This window comes from Vidua macroura, chromosome 14, assembly GCF_024509145.1.
Source record: "Vidua macroura isolate BioBank_ID:100142 chromosome 14, ASM2450914v1, whole genome shotgun sequence".
Taxonomy (NCBI): Eukaryota; Metazoa; Chordata; class Aves; order Passeriformes; family Viduidae; genus Vidua; species Vidua macroura.
Window position 1 is genome coordinate 20,872,145 of NC_071584.1, and position 21,842 is coordinate 20,893,986.

General features: G+C 50.0%; 1 protein-coding gene across 4 annotated transcripts in view; it reads left to right on the forward strand.

The window, feature by feature from the left end:
• FGF13 (fibroblast growth factor 13) overlaps positions 1–21,842 on the forward strand; it is a 209,341-nt gene that overhangs the window by 148,430 nt on the left and 39,069 nt on the right. For 3 of the 4 annotated variants that reach the window (XM_053990294.1, XM_053990297.1, XM_053990295.1), the window contains 2 exons: positions 16,542–16,652; positions 20,990–21,093. In XM_053990294.1, the coding sequence (XP_053846269.1) occupies positions 16,542–16,652; positions 20,990–21,093 (215 nt within the window). Of the gene's footprint in view, positions 1–13,557; positions 14,588–16,541; positions 16,653–20,989; positions 21,094–21,842 lie in introns of those variants that run through there. The other variant, XM_053990296.1, reaches the window with a different exon arrangement.

The window sequence follows — 21,842 nt, forward strand, 5'->3', positions numbered from 1 at the left end:
CTGCAAAGTGGTTTCTTTAAGCTGCCAGTGCCCAGGCAGCTGATGCTGCAGCGGAGGTGGGATGGGAGCAGGCTGAAGGCAGGATCTCAGAGGAGCTGAGCTCCTTCTTCCCTCAGCCTGTGCTGAGGGACACAATGGACATAAAGGGATCGGAGCAAACCAGAGATCAGACAGGAGCTGCGTTTTCCTCTCATTCATAAAGAACCAAACCAAGTCAATGTGCTGTGAGTAACTAGATGGTGATGAGGATTACCTGAACCAGGTCGTGTTTTCAAGATACAACTCCAATTGTATTGTAAAACCTTAAGAATGATTCTGAACTGCTTAAGCCATTTTTGAGGTAGGCTGAAGAGTACAGAATAATACATTTTAATAAGATCCATGTCAGTTTTAGGGAGTTGTCACCACAAGGTGATGAGGCTTTGGGAGTCTCCTGTTGCCAGTAGAAGAGCTGCATTTACGAGGGATTAACCTTGTTTATAATTGCCTGGCAGTAAGCAAAGCCACTCTGGGCTTTTGACTGCCTGTCAGTAGCTGACACGGGTGACAGAAAACCTATTGACTCAAGGTCAGTCCTGGAATCAATAGAGCTCAGCAGGCCATTAGAAATGGACTTGTTGTGTTCTTCCGTGTGGCTTTTTTACTCTTTGGTGAAAACAGTGCCATTTCCAAGTGGAGAGGTCTCAAAATCAACTTCATTTTTTTTTGCCCCAATGCAGTTTTCCTTGTGAGGTACTGTTCATTTCTGGCAACAGCAATTAAGGATGTTTTTAATTGTACAGTGCAGTTGGATATCAGGATTATTCACAGCTTGATTATGAGCAATCGTGGCATAAGAAACAGGGAATATTCTAAAATTGTGCAGTTCACAGCATGGTATGTTTCTGCATACTTCCTGTTGTGAATTCCAAATATATAAGCAGTCATGTGTGTTAGCAAACACTAAAATATTATTTTTGGAAAATTGTTTATTAGTAGTAAATTGGTGATCTTCCCCTTTCAGGCCTAGATCAGCACAGCACCAATGCTGACAATTTAAAATTCTTGGGAGGCTTTGGCTGCCAGATCTCATTCTGGTCCCCAAGGCCCAAAGGGGTCTGAGGCACAGCAAATCCCACACAGTGACAGTGAGAGTGAGAGTGAGAGTGCAGGAATTGAGGAGCTGCTGCTCCTCAGAGGGAGCTGGGTGCTCTGCCCTGGCACACAGGAGGATGTGGGTGAGCAAAGTGAGCAGGATGGGCCAGGCTCACCTGGAAATGTGTCTGCTGACCCTGTAAAGCCAGAGCCTTGGCAAACAGCTCCTCTCTGCTGCTTGGAATTTTATGGTTTCACAATGAACAAATCACACCTGGGGACAATATTTGACTTCAAAATCTGACTCTGCTTCTAAAGTGCCTAAATCTCATTTTTTGTGTAATGTGTGAGCATGGGCTTAACTTGCTGTACTGGGAAAGGTGGGTTAAACAAGGGCTCAGTCCAGTTCAGCAGGAGAAAATTTAAATCCAGCCCTTGATTAACATAGCTGAAGTATAACTGTAGCCACATTTTGGAGCATGCTGTTTGCAGTATTGTACATCCTTAAAAGCAAATCTCAGTGTTTTCCTCACTTGTCACAATTGCATTGGGAGTTGCAGGTTTGGTTGGCCCCAACTAGCATATTTGCAATATTTTTCACTATATCCAAATACCAAATGATGAACTCTCCTGAAAGGCAGTGATAAAGCTTAACCATTTCAAAAGGTAATCATTTCAGAATTGTTAGCAAATTTAATTCTTGCAAGTGTTTTTATGCTTGTAACATGTGTGGTACATCAGTAATTCAGCATATTTAAAGTAGAAAGAAATGGTACATATTCAACCTCGTGAATGTTGCTGTGCTATTCCTGTTGCAAATTGCCTTACAGAAAGGGCAAATAAAGCAAGCACCAGGCTCCTGTGGCTGGTGTGATGCACTGCAGGATCCTGTTACAGCCTCTCTTTGTAATTCTAGGAGGCAGAAAACAAAATCTGACACTGAAAAATAATAAGTTTAAGTAAATCATGTAGGAGAAAGGTACATTTATGTCCAAGAAGTGGTGAGATGTTGCCAGAACAATGCAGCTACATTATGAATCTTTAATGATTCTGAAAGTCATAATGGTCTGTCACTAATGCCCATTAATGATCTCTCTATACCGCGAGTATGGGCTTGATGTTTCTGGCCAGTACCTTAGAGAATACTTTAAATGTGCCTTAAACTTTCTCTGATCTACTCCCTGTGTGTCTGCTCCAAATGTAGACTGCAATTGCCTGGGCAGGAGCAGCTTGTAAGGCAGCATGGCTTTGGGGATAAGAAAGTCTTATTCAGGTAAGATGTATTTAAGCAATGTTTTTTTTATAGGAAAAAAGGAGAAGGTATTTCCTGGCAACTAATCCTCTGTAAAGGGTATAAACTATATAAAGAAATCAGAGGTTAATATTTCTTTAATACTAAGAATGTGTTTGTTCTTAGACTTCATGAGTTTTCTTTGGTAACTCTAAAAAAAAGTCATTTAAAAAGGAAAAGGCAGGTGTACTGTTCATTCCTACTGTTTGGGACTGCAGATAGATTGAATATGCTGCTGAACTGGCAAATTTGTCCTGATTAAATATATGTTTCACATGTCAAACAGGTTGATTTTATGGCCTTTTAAACATCTGTGCCACGTATTTAGTTAATTTTGTACCCAAGCTTTTGTCAGGTATAAGAATTGCTTTAGAGAAAAAACAAACCATTCAATTTCTTTTCTAATTGCCTTTCATCAGAGTACTGTGCTTAACCTTAACTGAAGGCAATCTTGTCACGGTGCTAACAGCTTCAAAACATTTTCAATACAAAACCTTCTTAATTTCTCTATTCTTTTGTCCATGTTTTAGCTGAAGGCTTATGATGGTGTAATTTAGTTTTCTTCAATAATGAAAAAGTGTGTTGTCTGCATGGGGTACATGAAATGATCAGATTACTCTAAGAAGCAACACCCTGTGGCTAGAAGGGAAGAGCAGACCCAGGGACTTTTGGAAAATACCCCAATATCAGACAGTGATCTGATCAGCAGCATTGTGTGCAGGGCATTCAGCATTGACTGTGAGCCTTAGATGCCAGCTGTGTGTCCTGCTGTACTAGAAATAACGCACTGATCGACAGCTTCTGTGAGCTGAGGGTGGCTTCCATTTTTCTTTTTAAGATTAATTTAGCAAATCTGAGCACAGAGAAGTGTGCAGTGCCAGGTATGCACTCTGCCTTGGTTCTGGCAGGTGTGACCACTATGGGCTGTTCCTAGCTGCTGGTGCCTTTCTGTGCTGCAGCAGCAGAAGTTTTGTAGCGGGGCAGTGAGGATGGAGTGGCTCTGCAGCAGTCAGGGGCCTTGGCTGTGGGTTGGGTTTTGGGGTGTTGTTGTACAGTCCCAGTGTGCAGCTGGTACGGACCGTGCTGTGGGGCTGTGCCCATGGTGTGGGGCTGTGTCACTGTACTGTGTGGATGTGTCACTGTGCTGTGGGGCTGTGCCCATGGTGTGGGGCTGTGTCACTGTACTGTGTGGATGTGTCACCGTGCTGTGGGGCTGTGCCCATGCTGTGGGGCTGTGTCACCGTGCAGTGGGGATGTGCCCATGGTGTGGGGCTGTGTCACTGTGCTGTGGGGCTGTGCCCATGGTGTGGGGCTGTGTCACCATGCTGTGGGGCTGTGTCACCATGCAGTGGGGCTGTGCCCATGGTGTGGGGCTGTGTCACCATGCAGTGGGGCTGTGCCCATGCTGTGGGGCTGTGTCACCATGCTGTGGGGCTGTGCCCATGGTGTGGGGCTGTGTCACCATGCAGTGGGGCTGTGCCCATGGTGTGGGGCTGTGTCACCATGCAGTGGGGATGTGTCACTGTGCTGTGGGGCTGTGTCACCGTGCTGTGGGGATGTGTCACTGTGCTGTGGGGCTGTGCCCATGGTGTGGGGACGTGACCGTGCTGTGGAGGGACAGGTGTCGTGCCCGAGCTAGGAGTTGCTCAGGGCCACAGCGGGCAGGATGTGGGGTCCAGGGCGGGAGATCAGAAATCCCGGATGCGGGGTGCAGTATGGGGGACCCAAGATGAGGGGTGCAGGATGGGAGATGAGGGATGGGAGATCTGGGATGGGCGACCCAGGAGGAGAAGTGTGGGATGGGGGATCCGGGATGAGGGCTGCGGGGTGTGGGATGGGAGATCTGGGATGGGGGATCGGGATGAGGGCTGCGGGAAGCGGGCTGGGCACGGAGCGGCAGCACCGCGGACAGCGCCGGGTTCAGGAGCGCTCTGGACGCTGCCCTGTGCCGATGGCCCGGGGTGCCCCGAGGTGCCCTGAGGTGCCCTGAGGTGCCCAGTGCCGATGGCCCGGGGTGCCCCGGGTGCCCTGAGGTGCCCTGTGCCGATGCCCCGGGGTGCCCTGAGGTGCCCAGTGCCGATGCCCCGGGGTGCCCCGGGTGCCCTGAGGTGCCCAGTGCCGATGGCCCGGGGTGCCCCGGGTGCCCGGGGCTCCGTGCGGGCCCGCAGTGGCTCCCCTGGCCGCGGTGTTCCCTGCCCCGTGCCGCGGGGCCGGGGCCCGCAGCTGCAGGAGGGCGAGGGCCGGCTGCGAGCCCCCGGCCCGCACCTGCCCGGGGCAGCCCCAGCGGCTCTCCCGGCCCCGCCGAGCTTGCTGAGGTGCCAGCCGGCTCTTTGCTGTGGGCACACAGCGCACCGATGAAAGGCAGATGAAAAATTAAAACCTCACAATTCCAATAAAGGTTTGTAGGGATGGTATGTTTATTGCAGCGCTGGACGCATGTGAGGGATCATCCCTCTCCAAAGGACATGCGTGCCCCTGAGGACTCCCAATCCTTTTTTATTACCCTTTATTAATTTAGATATGCATAGAATTTTATAATCGGTTTATGCATATTCATTCTGCTGATTTTGCGTTACACTTACAGCTACTTATACTCACACCTGGTTTTTGTCAGAAAGTGCAGAGAGAACTCCTGGGTCACTCTGCGCTGTCTGTTTCAAGGTCTGAGGAGTCTTTCTCATCTCTTATCTCTTCAGCTTGGAAATTCGCATTCCTTCTGCTCAGCTGGGGCAGCTTTGCCAGTGCTGCAGTTACCAGACTAAACAGCATATTTTACTTCTGCTAGCAAGCTCAGAGCGGCACATTTCACCTAAATCCAAATGGATTTCTACCCTGATAAATTTTCATTCTGTCGCACCGACAGCCCCCAGGCTGCATGGCAGGAGCCTTGCAGGGCACTTACCCGGACTGACTGCAGGTGTCCCTCTCGGTTCTCTTTTTCGGCATTTTATTCGTTTCCAGTACTTTCAGTACTGGAAATCTGTTCCATTTGTTTGGTTTGTAGCTGTTTACAAATTCATGTTTTACTGCATACTTCCTGTACAGGAAACTCTATATTTTGCTGAAAGCTTCCTGAAAAGACTGTACAGCAGAAATTTTTAAGTAGGCTAAAATTTATGGCAGTAAAGGTTTAAAAATATAGTAACTGAGTAAGATGTTTCATATCATGCAGAACTGGGAAAAAAAGGACTGAGGGAGGTGAAAGTTTCTTCCGTCATTGACAGCTCCCCTTGGATTCCCTAGTGTTTGTGCATCTTGGCCTTTTTGTAACATTTTGGGTTTGCTCATATTTGTGAATTAGGAAGAAGAAAGGCAGAAAAAATGCCTGTATTTGTGTCTGTATATGCCCAGAGAACTTCTTACAGTCCAGCCGGCTTATTTCTGTGCCTGACAATCTCAGTCTGCTCCTTGTCCCTTCCCAGCAAAAGCCCCCAAGCCTTGGAATGTTGTAGATAAAGCTAAACTAAGCTTATTTGTTTGTAAACAAGGTTAAGTTGACCTCAGCTGAGGGGTAAGGACATGGAGATACTGATGAGTTCTGTGACTACTTCTCATCAGAAGCATGTTGTAGTTTTTAATGAAACAAGGAAAGAAGATCTGGTGGGAAGAGGTGGAAAATGAGAGTGATAAACAAGGGGCTGGGGGCTGAAGGAGGAGGACAGAAATCCTGGATTTGCCATCACCTGCGTGACAGTGTGTCTGTCTGCTGTGAATTCAGCTCAGCGCCTTTTAGCTGTATGGCTGGGTGCTGCAAAGGCCAAACATACGGACTGGGAACTGGATTGAAATCATGGTATTGTCTTCGTGTCTACTTGTGCATCTTAGTCTGCTCCTTTTGTGGTGGGTTTGGGTAGAAACGTGCCACGGGTGGGGCAGTTACCCAGTCTGTGCAAGCAAATGTGGCCCTGCTGGAGCTCGGCCGGACCTGAGCAAGGAATAACAGTGCTGAGCTCAGGCAGCTTCCTGTCTCTTTGTCTGATTTCTGAGCAATGTTTCTCTGCATAGCAACAGAACCTTTTTGAGCTTTCTGATGAGGTCTGACTCCCCAGAAATGTTCCCAGCCTCTAATGCGAATATTGGGAGCAGCAGCAGATGTTCTGCCATTAGCTTCCTTCTCTGAATTGACTTCTCTGAATTTCTTTTAATTTGCTTCTGTGAAATTTGCATACACATTTTTTCTAGTCTCCAGACCTATTTAAATCCCACAGAGCAGATGCTGGCTTGTGGTTCATGTTCCTGTTTGCTGGCCAATATTTTTCATGGTGTTGCTTGCGAAAACAGCGCATCTAACCAGTGACAATGAATTCTCTTCTGTTTACTCATGATGCACTGTACTTTTCAATTCAAAATCCCTGTGTGATTTCTAGGTGTCACCTTTGTTCTGCTCCTGCCAGCAGCTCCTGTCATGAGGCTGACTTGTGCAGGGCCAGTTGGGTGTGGGAAGTGTGACTGAGCCACCGCCTGGGCTGGATTTTTGTTCCCATGTGTGAGTGAGACTGCCAGAAGCAAGACCCTGAGCTGCACTAACCTTCATTAAGGGTTCATTAATTTTGGTGGTGGTGAATATTACTTACCATAACGATGCATGAGGTACAGTCTGAATCACTCTGCAACAAGTTCAGTAAAGCAGAGGTAATGTTTTCCTCCATAAAGCTGGGAAGACAGTGGTGTTCTTTGTATGGGAATGAATTGCCATCTGGAGTTGCCTTTCTCTCTCCTTTCTTGAGTATTCAGCCCAGACACCTGGTCAGATGAGCTTAGAGAAACCTCCCTTTTCCATCGCTAAGTCAGATATGTCTTGTTACACCTCTGTTCATACCTTGATTATTACTTGGTGAGCTGAGACCCAAAGGAAGCTCAGGCTCTTGGCTCTTTTCCTAATCCTCAAGGATAGACCTTCCTTCTGATTACAGAGACTAAGACCAGCATTCTCTTTGGGTAAACTGGTTCCAGTTCCATGCCAGTGAGTGAGCCAGGCTCCACTTCCACATTTCCAGAAGCATCATTGACTGGTGCAGGGTCTAACTCCAGTTCCTGGAGAGCTCTGCTTCCATCCAAGACACAACACTTCTTCCTCAGAGTCCCTTTCATTTGTGACCAGCTCTGCTCACCTTCTCATTTGTCTGCGTGAATGTAGTGCCATGATCTTGGCAATGGGGTAGAAGTCACAGAAAACCAGTGCCAGGCTCCTCTGACCCCAGTGCGGGTAACTGGTTTGCATGGTTGGGAACCAGCTGAGTCCTGCATCGTTAACGCAGCAGTGGGGATTGCCAGGCGTGGCATCCATCACAGGATCACAGTGGGCTGGGCTCTGTGCTTGAGCAGAGCCAGGCAGTGGGGCAGAAGCTCGTTCTGAGCAAAGCAGGGAGCATGACTGTGAGAAGCTGGTGAAGTGCTTGCATGCAGGGGGAAGGAGGAGAACTCTCAGAGGCTCCAACTCACTGGAGACCCGCTGAGTCTGGTTTTGTCAAGCTGTTGACAAAGGATGAACCATCAGATCTGTGAAAAGGTGGGAAAAGATCTTACTTGAGTAACGTGGCAATTTCCAGGCAACTTGCCTTGGCTCTGTGAAGGACTATTTGCAGTGTTCTGTCATGTGTAAAGTGGCCTTATGTTAAGCTGGACAGTGGCACACAGCCCACACTTCTGGCGTGTCCCATGCTGAGATGTAAATGTTTCAGGGACGATCAGCTGTCATTTACAGGGATGTTTCCAAGAGCCACCGTGCTGGGAGGCGAGTGAGCAGAGCCCTCTGTGCATACTGATGTGGGAGTGTTGCTTGGTCTGTGGTGGGCAGAGAAGTCACTTGGGCACTGCTCAGTTCCTGGCTCAGCTCGGGCCCCGCGCACCGGAATGACACGTTCCCATTTCGGGAGCCCGCAGAGCTGGGGAGCTGATCCCTTGTGTTTGTTCTGTGACCTTTCCCAGCTGATTGGCACTGATCTTTTATGCCCCGGATAGACGAGCTTTTGTGGTTGACATTTTGGGATGACTGAATATGAATTAGCCTAGGTAAAAATATTTCTTTTTTTCTATCTTCAAACAATGTCCTCCTTTTCCAAAAATGGCTGCACTACCAGGTCAGATCAAATCCAGTTTTTACTGATATAGGATAAAGGAATTGGAATTCACAGCTGGGAAGAGGCAGAACTGGGTTTTCTCTCATTGGTATTTTCTCTGAGAATCTGAGAGGAAACTGGTGTTCTTTGTATGAGGTGTCGTGGCCATCCTGAGCATTTAGCAGGTCATGTAAGTCGTGAAGAAGAGACCTAAATTCTTGTCAGTCACAAGACCTTGCCCTGGCAAACTTGTGTAGATATGAGAAGAGAATGGGCTTAGACTATGAGAACCTTTCGTGATGCATCAGCCACAGAATTATTTTTTAAATATCTCAGTGGTCCCAGTGAGATGTCTCACGTGTTGAAATCAGGGGTGTGTTCCTGTGCTTTGCTGGATGGGTGCAAGTTTTGGCACATCCAGTCCTGTGCACCAGCTGTACCGGGGTCTCTTCTGGTGTTGGGATTCGGGATTCTGTACCCTGAGAAGATAAAAATGAATCCATCACCTCATCCTTTGAGGAAGAAGTGAGTTTTAGATGAAGTGGGTCTAGGTGCCATGTCTACACTGGTGTCACAGGAATCCATTTTGATTTTTTTCTTGTTTCTGAGCAAGGCTGCCCAGTGCATTTCTGCAAAAAAAAAACATGGCACAGACACACACAGAGGAACATTCACATCACTATTTACAAGTCCCTTATGCTCTCGACATAAAAATACTTCTGTTTGCAGCTGCTTATTGTAGCCATTCTTTACTAGTAATTTTCAGGTTGGTCTGTTTCTAAAATATCCTCAGGTTTGAGCTCTTGGGCCGGAGCTGCTTGGAAGCTCAGCTTCCACTAACAGCTTTTTTCATCCTGCCCTCAGCAATAAAGCCCAGGCTGCTGTTCTTGGAGCCCTGTCTGGCACAGCCCAAGCTCTGGGGGTGCTGAGGGGCCAGCCCTGCGCGCTCAGCCCTGCTGTGCTGCTGGCTGTGCCCAGCCCGGGGCTGGCTGCAGAGCAGAGGCTGAGTCATGTCCATGGGATATTTCACACAGGAGTTCAGTGATGCAGGACTGGGCTCTGAGCAGCTCTGCTTCCTGGTGAATAGTAATTCTGTTTACTTAGGAGAGCAAAAACCACCGGGGCCTCAGTGCTGCTGTGTCATCCCTGACTGGAGAAAGTCTTCTTTATCTCATCCCGAAAAGACAGAGATGAGATTCTGGTGGTGCTTTTCAGAAAATAATGCTCTACTTTTGGAAAGTGTAGGCAGTGGAAATAGTCCATAGGTTTGCTGTTTGAAGCTTTTTTTTCCCTACTTTTTCTGTAAGAGCAAGAACAAAGAGCCTCAGGAGGGATTCCTGACACCCAATGCCAGGCTGATTTTTTTGTTGTCACACTAAAGCAGCTTCAAGCTTGTATCTGTAGAGTGGTTTGGGGTTTAAGATGGACTGAGTGAGGCTTGGGGCTGGCTTGGGATTTTTTTTTTTTTCTTGTCTGATTTTGATGCAGCATTTATTTTGCCCAAACACTATTAGTTTATATAGGGCCTACTATAAATCTTTTACTACTTTCTGTATAGGGGAACAGGAAATACCTGAGAATGCAGTTTAGTCTGAGGATGGGATATTTTGACCCAACATGCTGGAAATCTGTTCCTACTTTATGGCAGCCTGTCCTGAGAACTGCTGATGCTTCACAGGGCACAGAGGAGCGTGGGTCCCCTGGAGGGTCACACGCTGGGCTGGTGAGGAGCTGGGCTGGGCAGTGAGGAGTGCTGGAGGGAGGAATTCTCTGCTCAGGGCTGCCCTGGACATGGCCATGCTGCACGATGGGCTCCGGCTGTCCTTGAGCAGCTTCCATGGCAGGCAGCTCTGCAGCTGGCTCGGTATTTTTCACCTGGTCTCAATTTTTGTTTTGCTCAGCATGAGAGAGGACTGACTGTAAATCTTTTGTGCTCGGGATAAATTCAAACTCAGAGCAAACAGCAGTGGTCTGGGACCTGCCACAGCACAGATGATTCAGAGAGGATGAACGGAAAACCAGAACTTTGGCACTTTCCTCTAACTGGCTGAAAGAGCCAGCACTGCTTGCAGTTTGGGCCAGTGATGGGGATTTGATGCCTTTCTGTGCAGGAGCCAGACAGCAAGGGCTGCCTGAAAACCATGCCCTGCCTCAGTCCAAGAGCCACTCCTGGCCTGGGTGCCAAATTGCAGGCTTCGCTTCTGCCCAATCCAGGCAACTTCGGAGGGTTCAAGCATGTTTTAGTGATCAGAATCATGGAAATAACCATCAGCAAACACTCAGCAGATGCCTGGGAGGAAAAATTATAAATCAAAAGTGGGTGAGATCCTTGTCTACTTCAAAACAGTGGAATTGCTTCTGGTCAGATGGCAGCTCCAGGGAGATGATGGCACTCTGATGGCAACTGGACAAGTCTGTCCCATGCTGATTTCTCTTTGGTTGAAATGCCACTGGCAATTAACCCCTTAGCTTTAAATGTGCCCACTGCAATGATCATAAAGAGAGAGAATGTGTGCTCTAGGAACATCTGGTTGTCTTCTACGTTCAAAAAGTCACTTGGAATGTAATTTTTATTTTATTTTAGTGCAGTGGGGAGTGAACAGTTCTTGCTTTTCAAAGAAAATAAAGCTGTTCCTTGAGATTTTTATATCTGGAACGCTGAAGTAGTCCAAAGGCTGGTCCTGTACCAAAGACGTTTTCCCAACAAGATCTTCATTTTCATGTACCATTTATAGTAAATGAAGACATGTTTGTAGGAGTACCGATAGATGAAGAGGTTGCTCATGCAAAAAAACTGGAGGACTGTTTTTTGAAACTTAAATCTGATTATGCATATATGCTATTTTTGTTCCTCTCTTTAGTTATCTGTCAAGGAACATTTGTGCAAATGAATTTTCATTATGGATTTTAAGCGTGCAGGCTGGAATGCTGGCAGAAAGATATCCCAAATACAGCTTTTATATACCGCTTTTCCCCGGGATTTTCAAGGTTAGCTGAATTCTGAGTTCTGGTTAGTCTCTGTGAAAACGCAATGTCTTGTGACCTCGTAGGACAGATCACAATGAGGCAGCTTCACTTTGATCTGAAGATCAAACACTGCTTTCCAAATTGGGACTATTTATAAAGTAATGGGTGAGTCTCAGGAAAGAAAACAAGCCTCACTCATGACTGTATTGGAAACGGAAAGATGGCAAAATTCATAGTATGTTACCGGTGAGTTGAGTAGGACGAGTTATTGCTAATAATACCCAACTGGCTGTCTCCTGTGTTGGATTTCACATGTCTTATGTGGACTGGCAGATGAGGGTAGTGGTGGGACTTGTGAATTGCAGCTATTTTTACCCTCCCGTTAAACTGAAATAAGAAATTAGGAGTGTTTGTTTAATCCGCCTGTGTGCATGGGCTGCCTCATAAACAAACGTGTGCGTGTGGGTGTGTGAGTACACAGGCAGCTCCTGCAGCCCGGGGGGCAGCCGGGGGCGCTGGGGCTGGCAGGGACATCCCTGCAGGGTGGCAGCCTGCACAGGGTGGCCACTTACTGTCACAGGGCGGCCACTTACTGTCACAGGGTGGCCACTTACTGTCACAGGGCGGCCACTTACTGTCACAGGGTGGCCACTTACTGTCACAGGGCCTGGCACAGCGCTCCCGGCTGGAGGAGAGTGCGGAGCCGCCGGGGCTGCTCCTAGCCGAGGGAAGGGCTGTGGTGTCCGCAGAGCCACAGCAAGCCCTGAGCTGGGCTTGGGGAGGTGTTGGGCAGCACCTTCTGCTGCTCGTGCCAGGCCTTGTCCCCGTGTGTGACCGGCCAGGGCCCGGAGCCCCCGCTGCTGCTGCTGAGGGCGCCTGGAGGAGAGGAGGAAGGGCGAGCACCGCCAGCAGCTGGCCGAGCCTGGAGGCACATCGGGACCGGTGCTGTGACGGCAGCCCAGCCATCCCTGGGGCCTCTGTAGCCCCAGGAGAGCTGGCCCGGGGCACAAGGGACACAGCTCCGTGGGTGGCAGCAGCCTGTTGGCATCGCGGTGCCCGCCGGCTCCGCTCCTGCCTGAGGAGCCCTCAGGGCCCTCAGGGCCGTCCCGCCGCGCCTCAGCGCCCGCCAGTCCCTCTGCTCGGGACATCCTCTCGGTGCTTGTTTGCCTCCAGGGCTGCAGATCTGCTGCATGTCCAGCCTGGACTGCCTTTGGTTGGGCTGCAGCTGCTGAAAGCATGCTGCAGAGCAGGGAGTGGCTGCGGGGGGCTCTCCAGGACCTGCCGGTGTCCGGGGCAGGGGTGCGGGCTCGGTGTCCGCTGGCCGCAGCGCGGGCCCGGCTCTGCCCGGCCCCACGGGCCCTGCCTGCGCCACCGCAGCTCGGCGAGGATGAACCGGGCTGCAGGCGAGCCCGGGCTCCGTGCGGGGACACGGGGGAACGGGAGAGCGTGGCGACGACGAGGAAATTGCTCTTTCTGAGGATTTCCTCGTCTGCTGCGAAACTGGAGCTGAGAGCGGGCGGTGGAAAGGAAGGGCGAGAGGCGCAAAAAAGCCTCCAATAAATCCGCGCTGCAGAGGGGGGACACCCTGTCAGGATGAGGGAAAGGCCGGGGACAGCTGTGGCCGGAGCTGCGCCCTGCCCCGAGCCCGGCGCTGCTGCCGGCCAGGTGCGCTCGCCCCGGGGCCAGCGGGGCTGTTTGCTCACCGCAGTCACGTCTGTTTGGGTGTCTGCGCCTGCCGGGAGGCGGCTCCGAGCGGCGCAGGCACCCCCGCCCCCGGCACCCCCTCCCGCGGCACCCCCGCCCCCGGCACCCCCTCCCGCGGCACCCCCGCCCCTGGTACCCCATCCCGTGGTACCCCCTCCCCTCGTGCCCTGCCCCTGGTACCCTGCCCCTGGCACCCCCATCCCCTGGCACCCCTCCCCTGGCACCCCATCCCGTGGTACCCCCTCCCCTGGTACCCTGCTCCTGGCACCCCTCCCCTGGCACCCCCTCCCCTGGCCGCCCCAGCCCCCTCCCCGCCGCGGCCCCGCGGCCGCCCCGCAGCGCCGGGCAGGGCTCTCCGCTCGCCGCCGCGCCGGGAGAGGAGCGGGAGGAGGAGGAGGCACGGGCAGAGGAGGAGGGGGGTGGTGATAAGGGGTTTGCTGCGTCGCCTCATTTGTGTACCCAGCGCACGGCTCGTGGGGAGTGCGCCGTGCCCGCATCGCTGCCGGAGGGATCCTGCCGCTGCTGCTGCTGCTGCTGCCGCTGCCGCTGCTGCTGCTGCAGTCCCGGCTCCGGAGCTGCTTGTTTACCGGCTGGGAAGTGCTGCGGTGCGAGAGCCGAGCGTGCCGGGCAGGGGAGGCTGCGCTCACCTGTCAGGAGCGCAGCAGAAGAGGCTTCCCGAGGCGTCGGCAGCCCAGGGGCATCCGCGCCTCAGCCCAGTGCCTCCGGCACCGACTGCTTCGGGTCTCTTCTAAGCGAGAAGAGGGAAAAGCATCCAGAAACCCCTGCAACTGGACAGCCCCTGCTGGAGTCTAACAGGTGTTTGCTGGGATTTGAATGGGGAGGGGACGGGGGGGAAGAAAACTTAACTGGAGAAATCGGGGCTAGGAGAGATGCGATGATCTTGCACCAAGTGGATGTTCCATGGCTGCATGCAAATAGCGCGTCTGGAGAAGCTTGGAGGGATGTCTTGCAAGTGATCTGCGTGATCTCCGTAGAAACGCTCACCTCTGCCTGCAAACTTTCCCCTGCTAGAAGTTGGGAGGAATAAAAAAGCACCAGAAAGCCAAAAGGGGAAGATCCCAGAGGACAAAATCTCTCGAGCTCAACTGTTGCGCGCCGCGCCGGGGCTCTGGTGCTCATCCCGCCGGTGTGTCCCGGGCTGCCGTGCCGAGCGGCGCCGGGCGGCGTTGGCCAGGCTGCCCGGCAGCTCCCCGGCCTTGGGGACGGCCGAGCAGCATGCTGGCCGCGGCCGGCCGGCGACCCCCGCGTGCCTGAGCCGGCCGGGCGGCCGGGGCGGTGGCGGCCATGGCCGCAGCCATCGCCAGCTCCCTGATCCGCCAGAAGAGACAAGCCAGGGAGCGGGAGAAGTCCAACGCCTGTAAGTGTGTCAACAGCCCCAGCAAGAGCAAGGGAAGCTGCGACAAGAACAAGCTGAATGTGTTTTCCAGGGTCAAACTCTTTGGCTCCAAGAAAAGGCGAAGAAGGCGACCAGGTTGGCAAGGGTTATGTCTTTGGGGGGTCGGTTGGTTTGATGCAATGGAAACTGGGGCATGTGTCAGGTGTGGGGAGAGAGGGAAAGGTATTTCAGGGCTCGTACAATGGATGTGCAGGACCTGGGTACCCCATGCCAGTCCTTTCCCGTCGTGTTCATCTGGCTTATTTGGGTAGCACACGCTGCTGGCTGTGCCTCACCTGCACACCTGTGTGCACCCAGGTACCCAAAAGTCAGCTGTCTGTCCCTCTGTCACACACACGCAAACACACGGGTGTGTTTGTGGGGGAGATGCTGGCTGGGAAGTTCCCACACACGCATCTCTCGGTTGTATATTAAATAACTTCATGGTCTGGAGATCTGGTTTTGATGTCCTGCTTCACAGAATGCCCGTGCCATGCTTTGTCTGCTGATTGCAGACGAGGCTTTGTGCTTTTGCTGGCACCTTCCAGAGTTTTGCTTCAGCGCCCTGTGCCTTTCTAGGAATGCCATACCTGCAGCTGCCCTGCAGACACGAGGTTCTCTGGGTCACAGGTGCAGAAGATCAGGCGTGAAGACGGAGTCCCTGATCTGAGTGGTTTGTTTTGTACGTGGGAGGAGCAAAACCCTCTGGCGATGTTGCCGTGGCTTTGCTGGAGCACTGGTGCTTGTGCCACTCCGCCTGTCTGCCTTGCTCGCAGTTTGCCAGCAGCTTTGGGATGGATTATGGCTAAAGAGCCAGAGTGAGGGTTGGAGTCATTTCTGGTCAGAAAAATTGGTAGATAAGAGTTTTGTGTCCATCAGGACTCTTATCAAAGTTGCTAATAAGATCTAATACGCTTGTGCAAACTGTTGTAAGCTTTTGCCTTCAGCCCCTGCTAAAATGAAGTGCAGTAGCAGAGCTCCCAGTGCCTTTGGTACAAACACAAGGAGTCTGATCTAGACGCAGAGTGCTGGAAATGACACACCACATCTTCACAGTGTTTGTCTCTGAAGAGAGTGCGATGTGGAGCGAGCTGCAGGGCTGCCTGAGCTCCTGACAAACGTAACGGTGTGAAATGACTACAATGCAGATGTCATTGGCATTCAGTGGGTGTAGACCTTTTTTGCAATTACTCCTGATGCTTTAGCCAGATATCTTGAATGGCACACTTGACAGCATATCCTGCTGTTGTGTACTTTTTGGTCTAGAATGATATGAAACCGTGTGAGATATCTCGCCTTCTAGCTGTGAATCCAAGGATGGTTATGGCAAAAAGAAATCTATGCAAACTATGCGTTGTTTTGATCTTTCTTCTTCTAGCTGATGAGGTAATTACCTCAGCCCTTATGGTAATATTTATTTTGCAGTTCCACACATTGCTGGATTTCAGGGTTTCCCTCTCCATTTTCCGTATGTTCATTGAGTAGTTTGTCTCTTTGGATGCTCTGTACTCTCTGGAGCAGTGAGGAATGGGGGTTTGTTTATTAGAGCTGCAGCAGTTCCTGTGCTAAACGTTTGCTGCTATATATTTGGGCTCTCTGTGTCACTGTGGCTCTTATTAATGCTATTGTAATAGACTTCTTTTTCCTCTCCATCTAAGAACTCACACCTTTTTAAAAGACTGAATGTACTCTTTGCCAGCTCATTTTTAATCTTAAATGAGATAGGGCTGGGCTCCTGAGGCCAAGCACTGCTCCTGGAATCCGTCTTCACTGGAAGTAGATTTTGCTGTGCTGCTCACACTGTAATCGAAAGTGGCATTTAATCATTTTGGCAATTGATTTCATAGTCATAAATTTGATCTCAGCCTAAATGAAGAGTGTTGCAAAGCTGGTAGCCCTGCTTTTATTTTGGGTCTTTTTCTTACCTTAGCCTTGAGAAGGAACCTGAAGATTTGATTTTCAAATTGTTTTTCAATTTGTTTTTCATCCTGCTCGCTTGGAGTGGCACATCAGGATTTCCCACGTTAATCTCACTGTTGTTTTTTTGCAGAGCCTCAGCTTAAAGGTATAGTAACAAAGCTCTACAGCAGGCAAGGATACCACTTGCAGTTGCAAGCAGATGGAACAATTGATGGAACAAAAGAGGAAGACAGTAGTTATAGTAAGTGACACGAGAATAAATGGTGTGTTTGTGGACTGTGGTGTCTCTCCCCCCCGTGCAGGTCCCCTCAGAGCTGCTGTCCTGGGGTGGCTGAGTGAGTGGCAGCAGCACTAACGCCGTGCTGGCAGCACAGGAGTGCTTCAGATTTACTGGGTCTGAGAGAAATACAGATAGAAATCACTTACAGAAATAATGAACCAGAGGAGGTAATGATGACACATGTGACAAACAAAGCAAATGTTATCTCCATGGTAATCCAGAGAAGTTCATTGCTGTCCTTTGGATTTTATTAGATTTTTTTTTTCGGCAGGGAAAATTTGCTCGCCTACTCAGAGCCTGAAATAGAATAACACTATCTCCACTCTCACACAGGGGCTCATTCAAACAGCACCGTGGTATTTCACAAACTGGGACTTCAGCAGCATTTTCAACTTCACATTTACCTATTATTATTATCTGTTACCTCTTCTAAATTGTGCCATCAACTTTCAACTGGCTTTCCCTCAGGTTTTCTGTGAAAAAGCTTTGGGCATTTTCACTTGTTGTTTTTGTCTGGGTTTTTTTTTACAACTTTGAGGGTTAACAGAAAACAGGAAAATATGACTATAGCATTGATTTGGTGTGTGAAAAATGTTTAAGGGTCTCACACAGCTAGACAAAAAGATTTCAAGACTGGTAAAATAAGGCAATGTGGGAAACAATGCCCTGCAGAAAGTGTATGAAGGTCCAGGTGGGCAAGCCAAGACTGGCTGACCTCAGAGAAATGTTTATGTTCATAAATCCAGCTGTGGCTGCTGCCTCTTCCTGTGCAGCTTCATTTCTCTGTTGGCTCGTACTGCACAGAGATCTTGGCAAAGATCATCTCTCCCTTAGGCATTGCTTAGCTGCTCATTAGGAGGATATCCTTATCCTTATATCCTTATTTAAAACAATGCAAATGTAATAGGGAAAGAGTAGGATGCAAATTGCTTTGGATTATTTTGTGCTGACGCCAGCTGATCACAATAGGAAGCAATTTATTTTGCTGTAGCTTCTTTGCCACCCCTTCTGTCATATCTGTCCACATGAGGGGCATGTCCTAGCAGTGAGGTAACCCCTCCATCCTGCTGTCCCTCTGGGGACTTGCAGAGATGCTCTCTGTGCCTCTGCTGTGGGTCCTGGCAGCAGTCACAGCTGGGGACAGGTCACTCACTGCTCTGGGAGCCAGAGCTGGACGTGCTGCTGCTCAGGGAGTGGGCAGCCTGTTCCCCACAGCCCCTTCCCAAATTCCAGCAGTCTGTGCCACAGCCACTGCTCATCCCACTGCAGTGTGAACCAGCTTCCAGTGTGCCTCAGCCTCGTCCTGCCTCGAAACTGAGCCTGGACATGTCTGCAGGGGAAACGAGTCCCAGTGCTGAGAGCAGCAGCCGAGCACTCCTGGCTCAGGAGCCAGAGCACCCACCCCTGCTCAGGTGTCACAGCAGGGCACCCACCCCTGGCTCAGGTGCCACAGCAGGGCACCCACCCCTGGCTCAGGTGTCACAGCACCCACCCCTGGCTCAGGTGCCACAGCACCCACCCCTGCTCAGGTGTCACAGCACCCACCCCTGGCTCAGGTGTCACAGCACCCACCCCTGGCTCAGGTGCCACAGCAGGGCACCCACCCCTGGCTCAGGTGTCACAGCACCCACCCCTGCTCAGGTGTCACAGCACCCACCCCTGGCTCAGGTGCCACAGCACCCACCCCTGGCTCAGGAGCCAGAGCAGGGCACCCACCCCTGGCTCAGGTGTCACAGCACCCACCCCTGGCTCAGGTGTCACAGCAGGGCACCCACCCCTGGCTCAGGTGTCACAGCACCCACCCCTGGCTCAGGTGTCACAGCACCCACCCCTGCTCAGGTGCCAGCCCGCTCGGGCAGGAGGGCTCAGCCTCAGCTCTGCCCCTGGCCAGCAAAGCACAGCCAGGAATTCCTTATCCAGCCCATCCTAGTGGCCTGTGGCAGCTGTGTCCCTGCTGTCCCAGCTCGGTGCCAGCTCTGTCCCTGCTGTCCCAGCTCGGTGCCAGCTGTGTCCCTGCTGTCCCAGCTCGGTGGTGCCTCTGTCCCTGCTGTCCCAGCTCGGTGCCAGCTGTGTCCCTGCTGTCCCAGCTCGGTGCCAGCTCTGTCCCTGCTGTCCCAGCTCGGTGCCAGCTGTGTCCCTGCTGTCCCAGCTCGGTGGTGCCTCTGTCCCTGCTGTCCCAGCTCGGTGCCAGCTGTGTCCCTGCTGTCCCAGCTCGGTGGCAGCTCTGTCCCTGCTGTCCCAGCTCGGTGGTGCCTCTGTCCCTGCTGTCCCAGCTCGGTGGTGCCTCTGTCCCTGCTGTCCCAGCTCGGTGCCAGCTGTGTCCCTGCTGTCCCAGCTCGGTGCCAGCTCTGTCCCTGCTGTCCCAGCTCGGTGCCAGCTGTGTCCCTGCTGTCCCAGCTCGGTGGTACCTCTGTCTCTGCTGTCCCAGCTCGGTGGCAGCTCTGTCCCTGCTGTCCCAGCTCTGCCCTCTCCTCAGCTCTTGCTGACAGGTCTGCAGCACTGTTTACAGTGGAGCCCATGCTCAGACCCTCGTGCTGAAAATACCCCAACACCCGCCCTACTTGTAAATGTGCCATTAAGAAATCACCTTGCAGAAGTGCCCTGCAGGTTCTGCCTGGGTGCTGAGCTTTAAATCCTCCTCTCCTGCCCACACAGAGATCAGGTGCTGCTTTTTGGGCCTGAACTGCAAAGGACCCATGTCCAAGGGAATATTTTCTCCCCGCAATAAACTCAAGCATTTGATAGAATGAATGAAAAATCCTTTTCCCTAGTGAAAATCTAAGTTTCTTTTGCCAAAAGCTGCACAGAGCCGGAGAATTTTCTTTGAGTGAAGAGCAAGTAATGGGTGTTGATTTTGAGCTGGAGGTGGGCGTGAGGAGGGTCTGCATGTGTGGTTTATCTGCCTGTACACTCGTGGCTATGAAAGGGGAAGAAAACCACAGATGTTCTGATGCCCTGTGTTTGTTTGTTAGTTCTGGATATCCCACCTTTCCTGCTACGTGTGACCACTGTAGGAAGCGCAGTGCTCAAAGGTGCCCCAACCTCCATGTGCTCTTGACAGCCCCAAACACAGAATTTAGGATCTGTGCTAAATGCTGTCAAGCTGCACATTTTTTACTTAAATATGACCATTTGGGGGTTTTCTGGCTTAAAAAGGAATTTATAATGGGTCATAATTCGTAGCCATAATTTTGAAAATAATAAAAATATTTCAAATTCATGATTCGGTTTTAAATTGGCTTTGGACAGTGACCATAAATATCAAACTTCAGCCTGAAGCAGACCAGAACTTTTCAGCCAAATAATAAATCACTGGAAATGAGAAGTAATTTGGCATCACTTTATCCTATATCTGCATTTCTGCCACAGAGTGGAAGGACACACTTTGGGTTATGATAATTTTCTTAGCTCCCCTTTATTTTTAATCCTACATATTGAACACAGAGTACTGTTATTCAACTCGTTATTTCTTGTGTTCAATTTTAACATATCCATGAATCCAGGCTATGGCAGAGCTTTGCTTTTTTCCTTTTCTTTTTTTTTCTTTTTTTTTTTTCTCTTTGCCACTTTGGAAACCGGAATCTTCATTTTTTGAAGAGTTGTTTCTGTGCTTATAAATACTGCCACTATTAGCATGTGTACAAGCAGAAATGCAAGCAGAACATTCAAAGCAGCTCAATTTTGAAAGCACAGATTTAGGGGTTGATCTAAAGAACATGCTGCCCTTTCATTTAATTTTGAAGTTATTTAACTCTGTTTTTTCAAACCCATTCTCCTCTAAAAAAGAGGAGAAATTAAACCCCAATGAGTTATAAGTGGAAACATTTTGAGATGCTAATGATGGTTTTCAACTTTTCTGAATTTCATCTTCTTCCTTCCTTTTGGTCAAAATGTTTACTGACTTTGAAAACAAATTTTGATTATCTTGAAAATTTTTTTGTTTGTTTGCTTCTGGATTGCTTCTTGCCCTAAGTGGCACAAGAAAAGCGCCCTACCAAAACCCAAACAGTGTTCAGAGCTGGGTTCTGCTCACGAGGCAGGTAAGCTCTGGCAGCTGGCAGCAGTTCCCCTCCTCAGGAGAGGGAGATGCACTGGTACCTCAGACCCTGCCTGAGCTCCTGCTGGAAATTGCTGTCAGAGGACATGGGGGTAGAAGCATTGCTCTGTAGCACCCGCAGAAATTAATGTATGCATGAAGAGGCCTTTTCTATTTGGTTCTGGTAATTCTGCTTCCGTTTGCTATCTGATCTGCCTACTCCAAAGGATTAATTCTGCTCTCCGTCTCCTTTCTCTCCTAGCTTTGTTTAACCTCATACCTGTGGGTTTACGAGTGGTGGCGATTCAGGGGGTTCAAACAAAATTATATCTGGCAATGAACAGTGAAGGATACCTATATACATCAGTAAGTAAACGTTTTAATTCTCTTCTCAGTGGAATTGTGCTAAATGAATAACTTACTGTTGCAAGGGATCTGCTAATAACCTAGAAATGTGAGTTTGGCAGCAGAGTCAGTGTGGTGGTGGTAGCCTGCTTCTGGTTTATTCATCTTTTCCATCAGGAGCACCTAGGGATGTATGGAATCAAGCTGTGGTGCCTTTGAATAATCCTGAAGTGTGAAATATGAGAAAACCTCCCAACCAAAACCCCGAACAGGGAGGATCCTCTCTCTTGGTCCCTGTGAAGTGACTGGGCTGACCAGAGTGGGGCACTGAGGGCAGGGGACAGCTCCGTGTGTCCCACACGTGCCTCAGCATGCTTTGTGTCTTCCTATAGGATCTGTCTTACTGTTAGTAAAAGGAGGTGGAGAAAGCAATTCTATTCTTTTGTTTGGCCAGGATTTTCAAATGGAAATTTTATGGTTTCGAGTAGGTGAGTGAGTAAAGAACAGCTTTATTAGTAGTTTTGATGAAGAATATCAGTTGATAATTTTCAGTGATGTTTCTCACAAGAGCAGACAGTGTTTTTATTTAAAAAAAAAGAAAAACTTTTAAAATAGACCACTTTTCAATTAAAAACATTTAGCTGAACTATCTTCAGGAGTTTTAATTATACAGTTTTAATAGATTTTTCCCAAGGAGGAAAATAGAGGAAAATGTATTCTATTATCTACTACAAATGATTCTCTTCTATAAAAGATTCCCTTAATCCTGA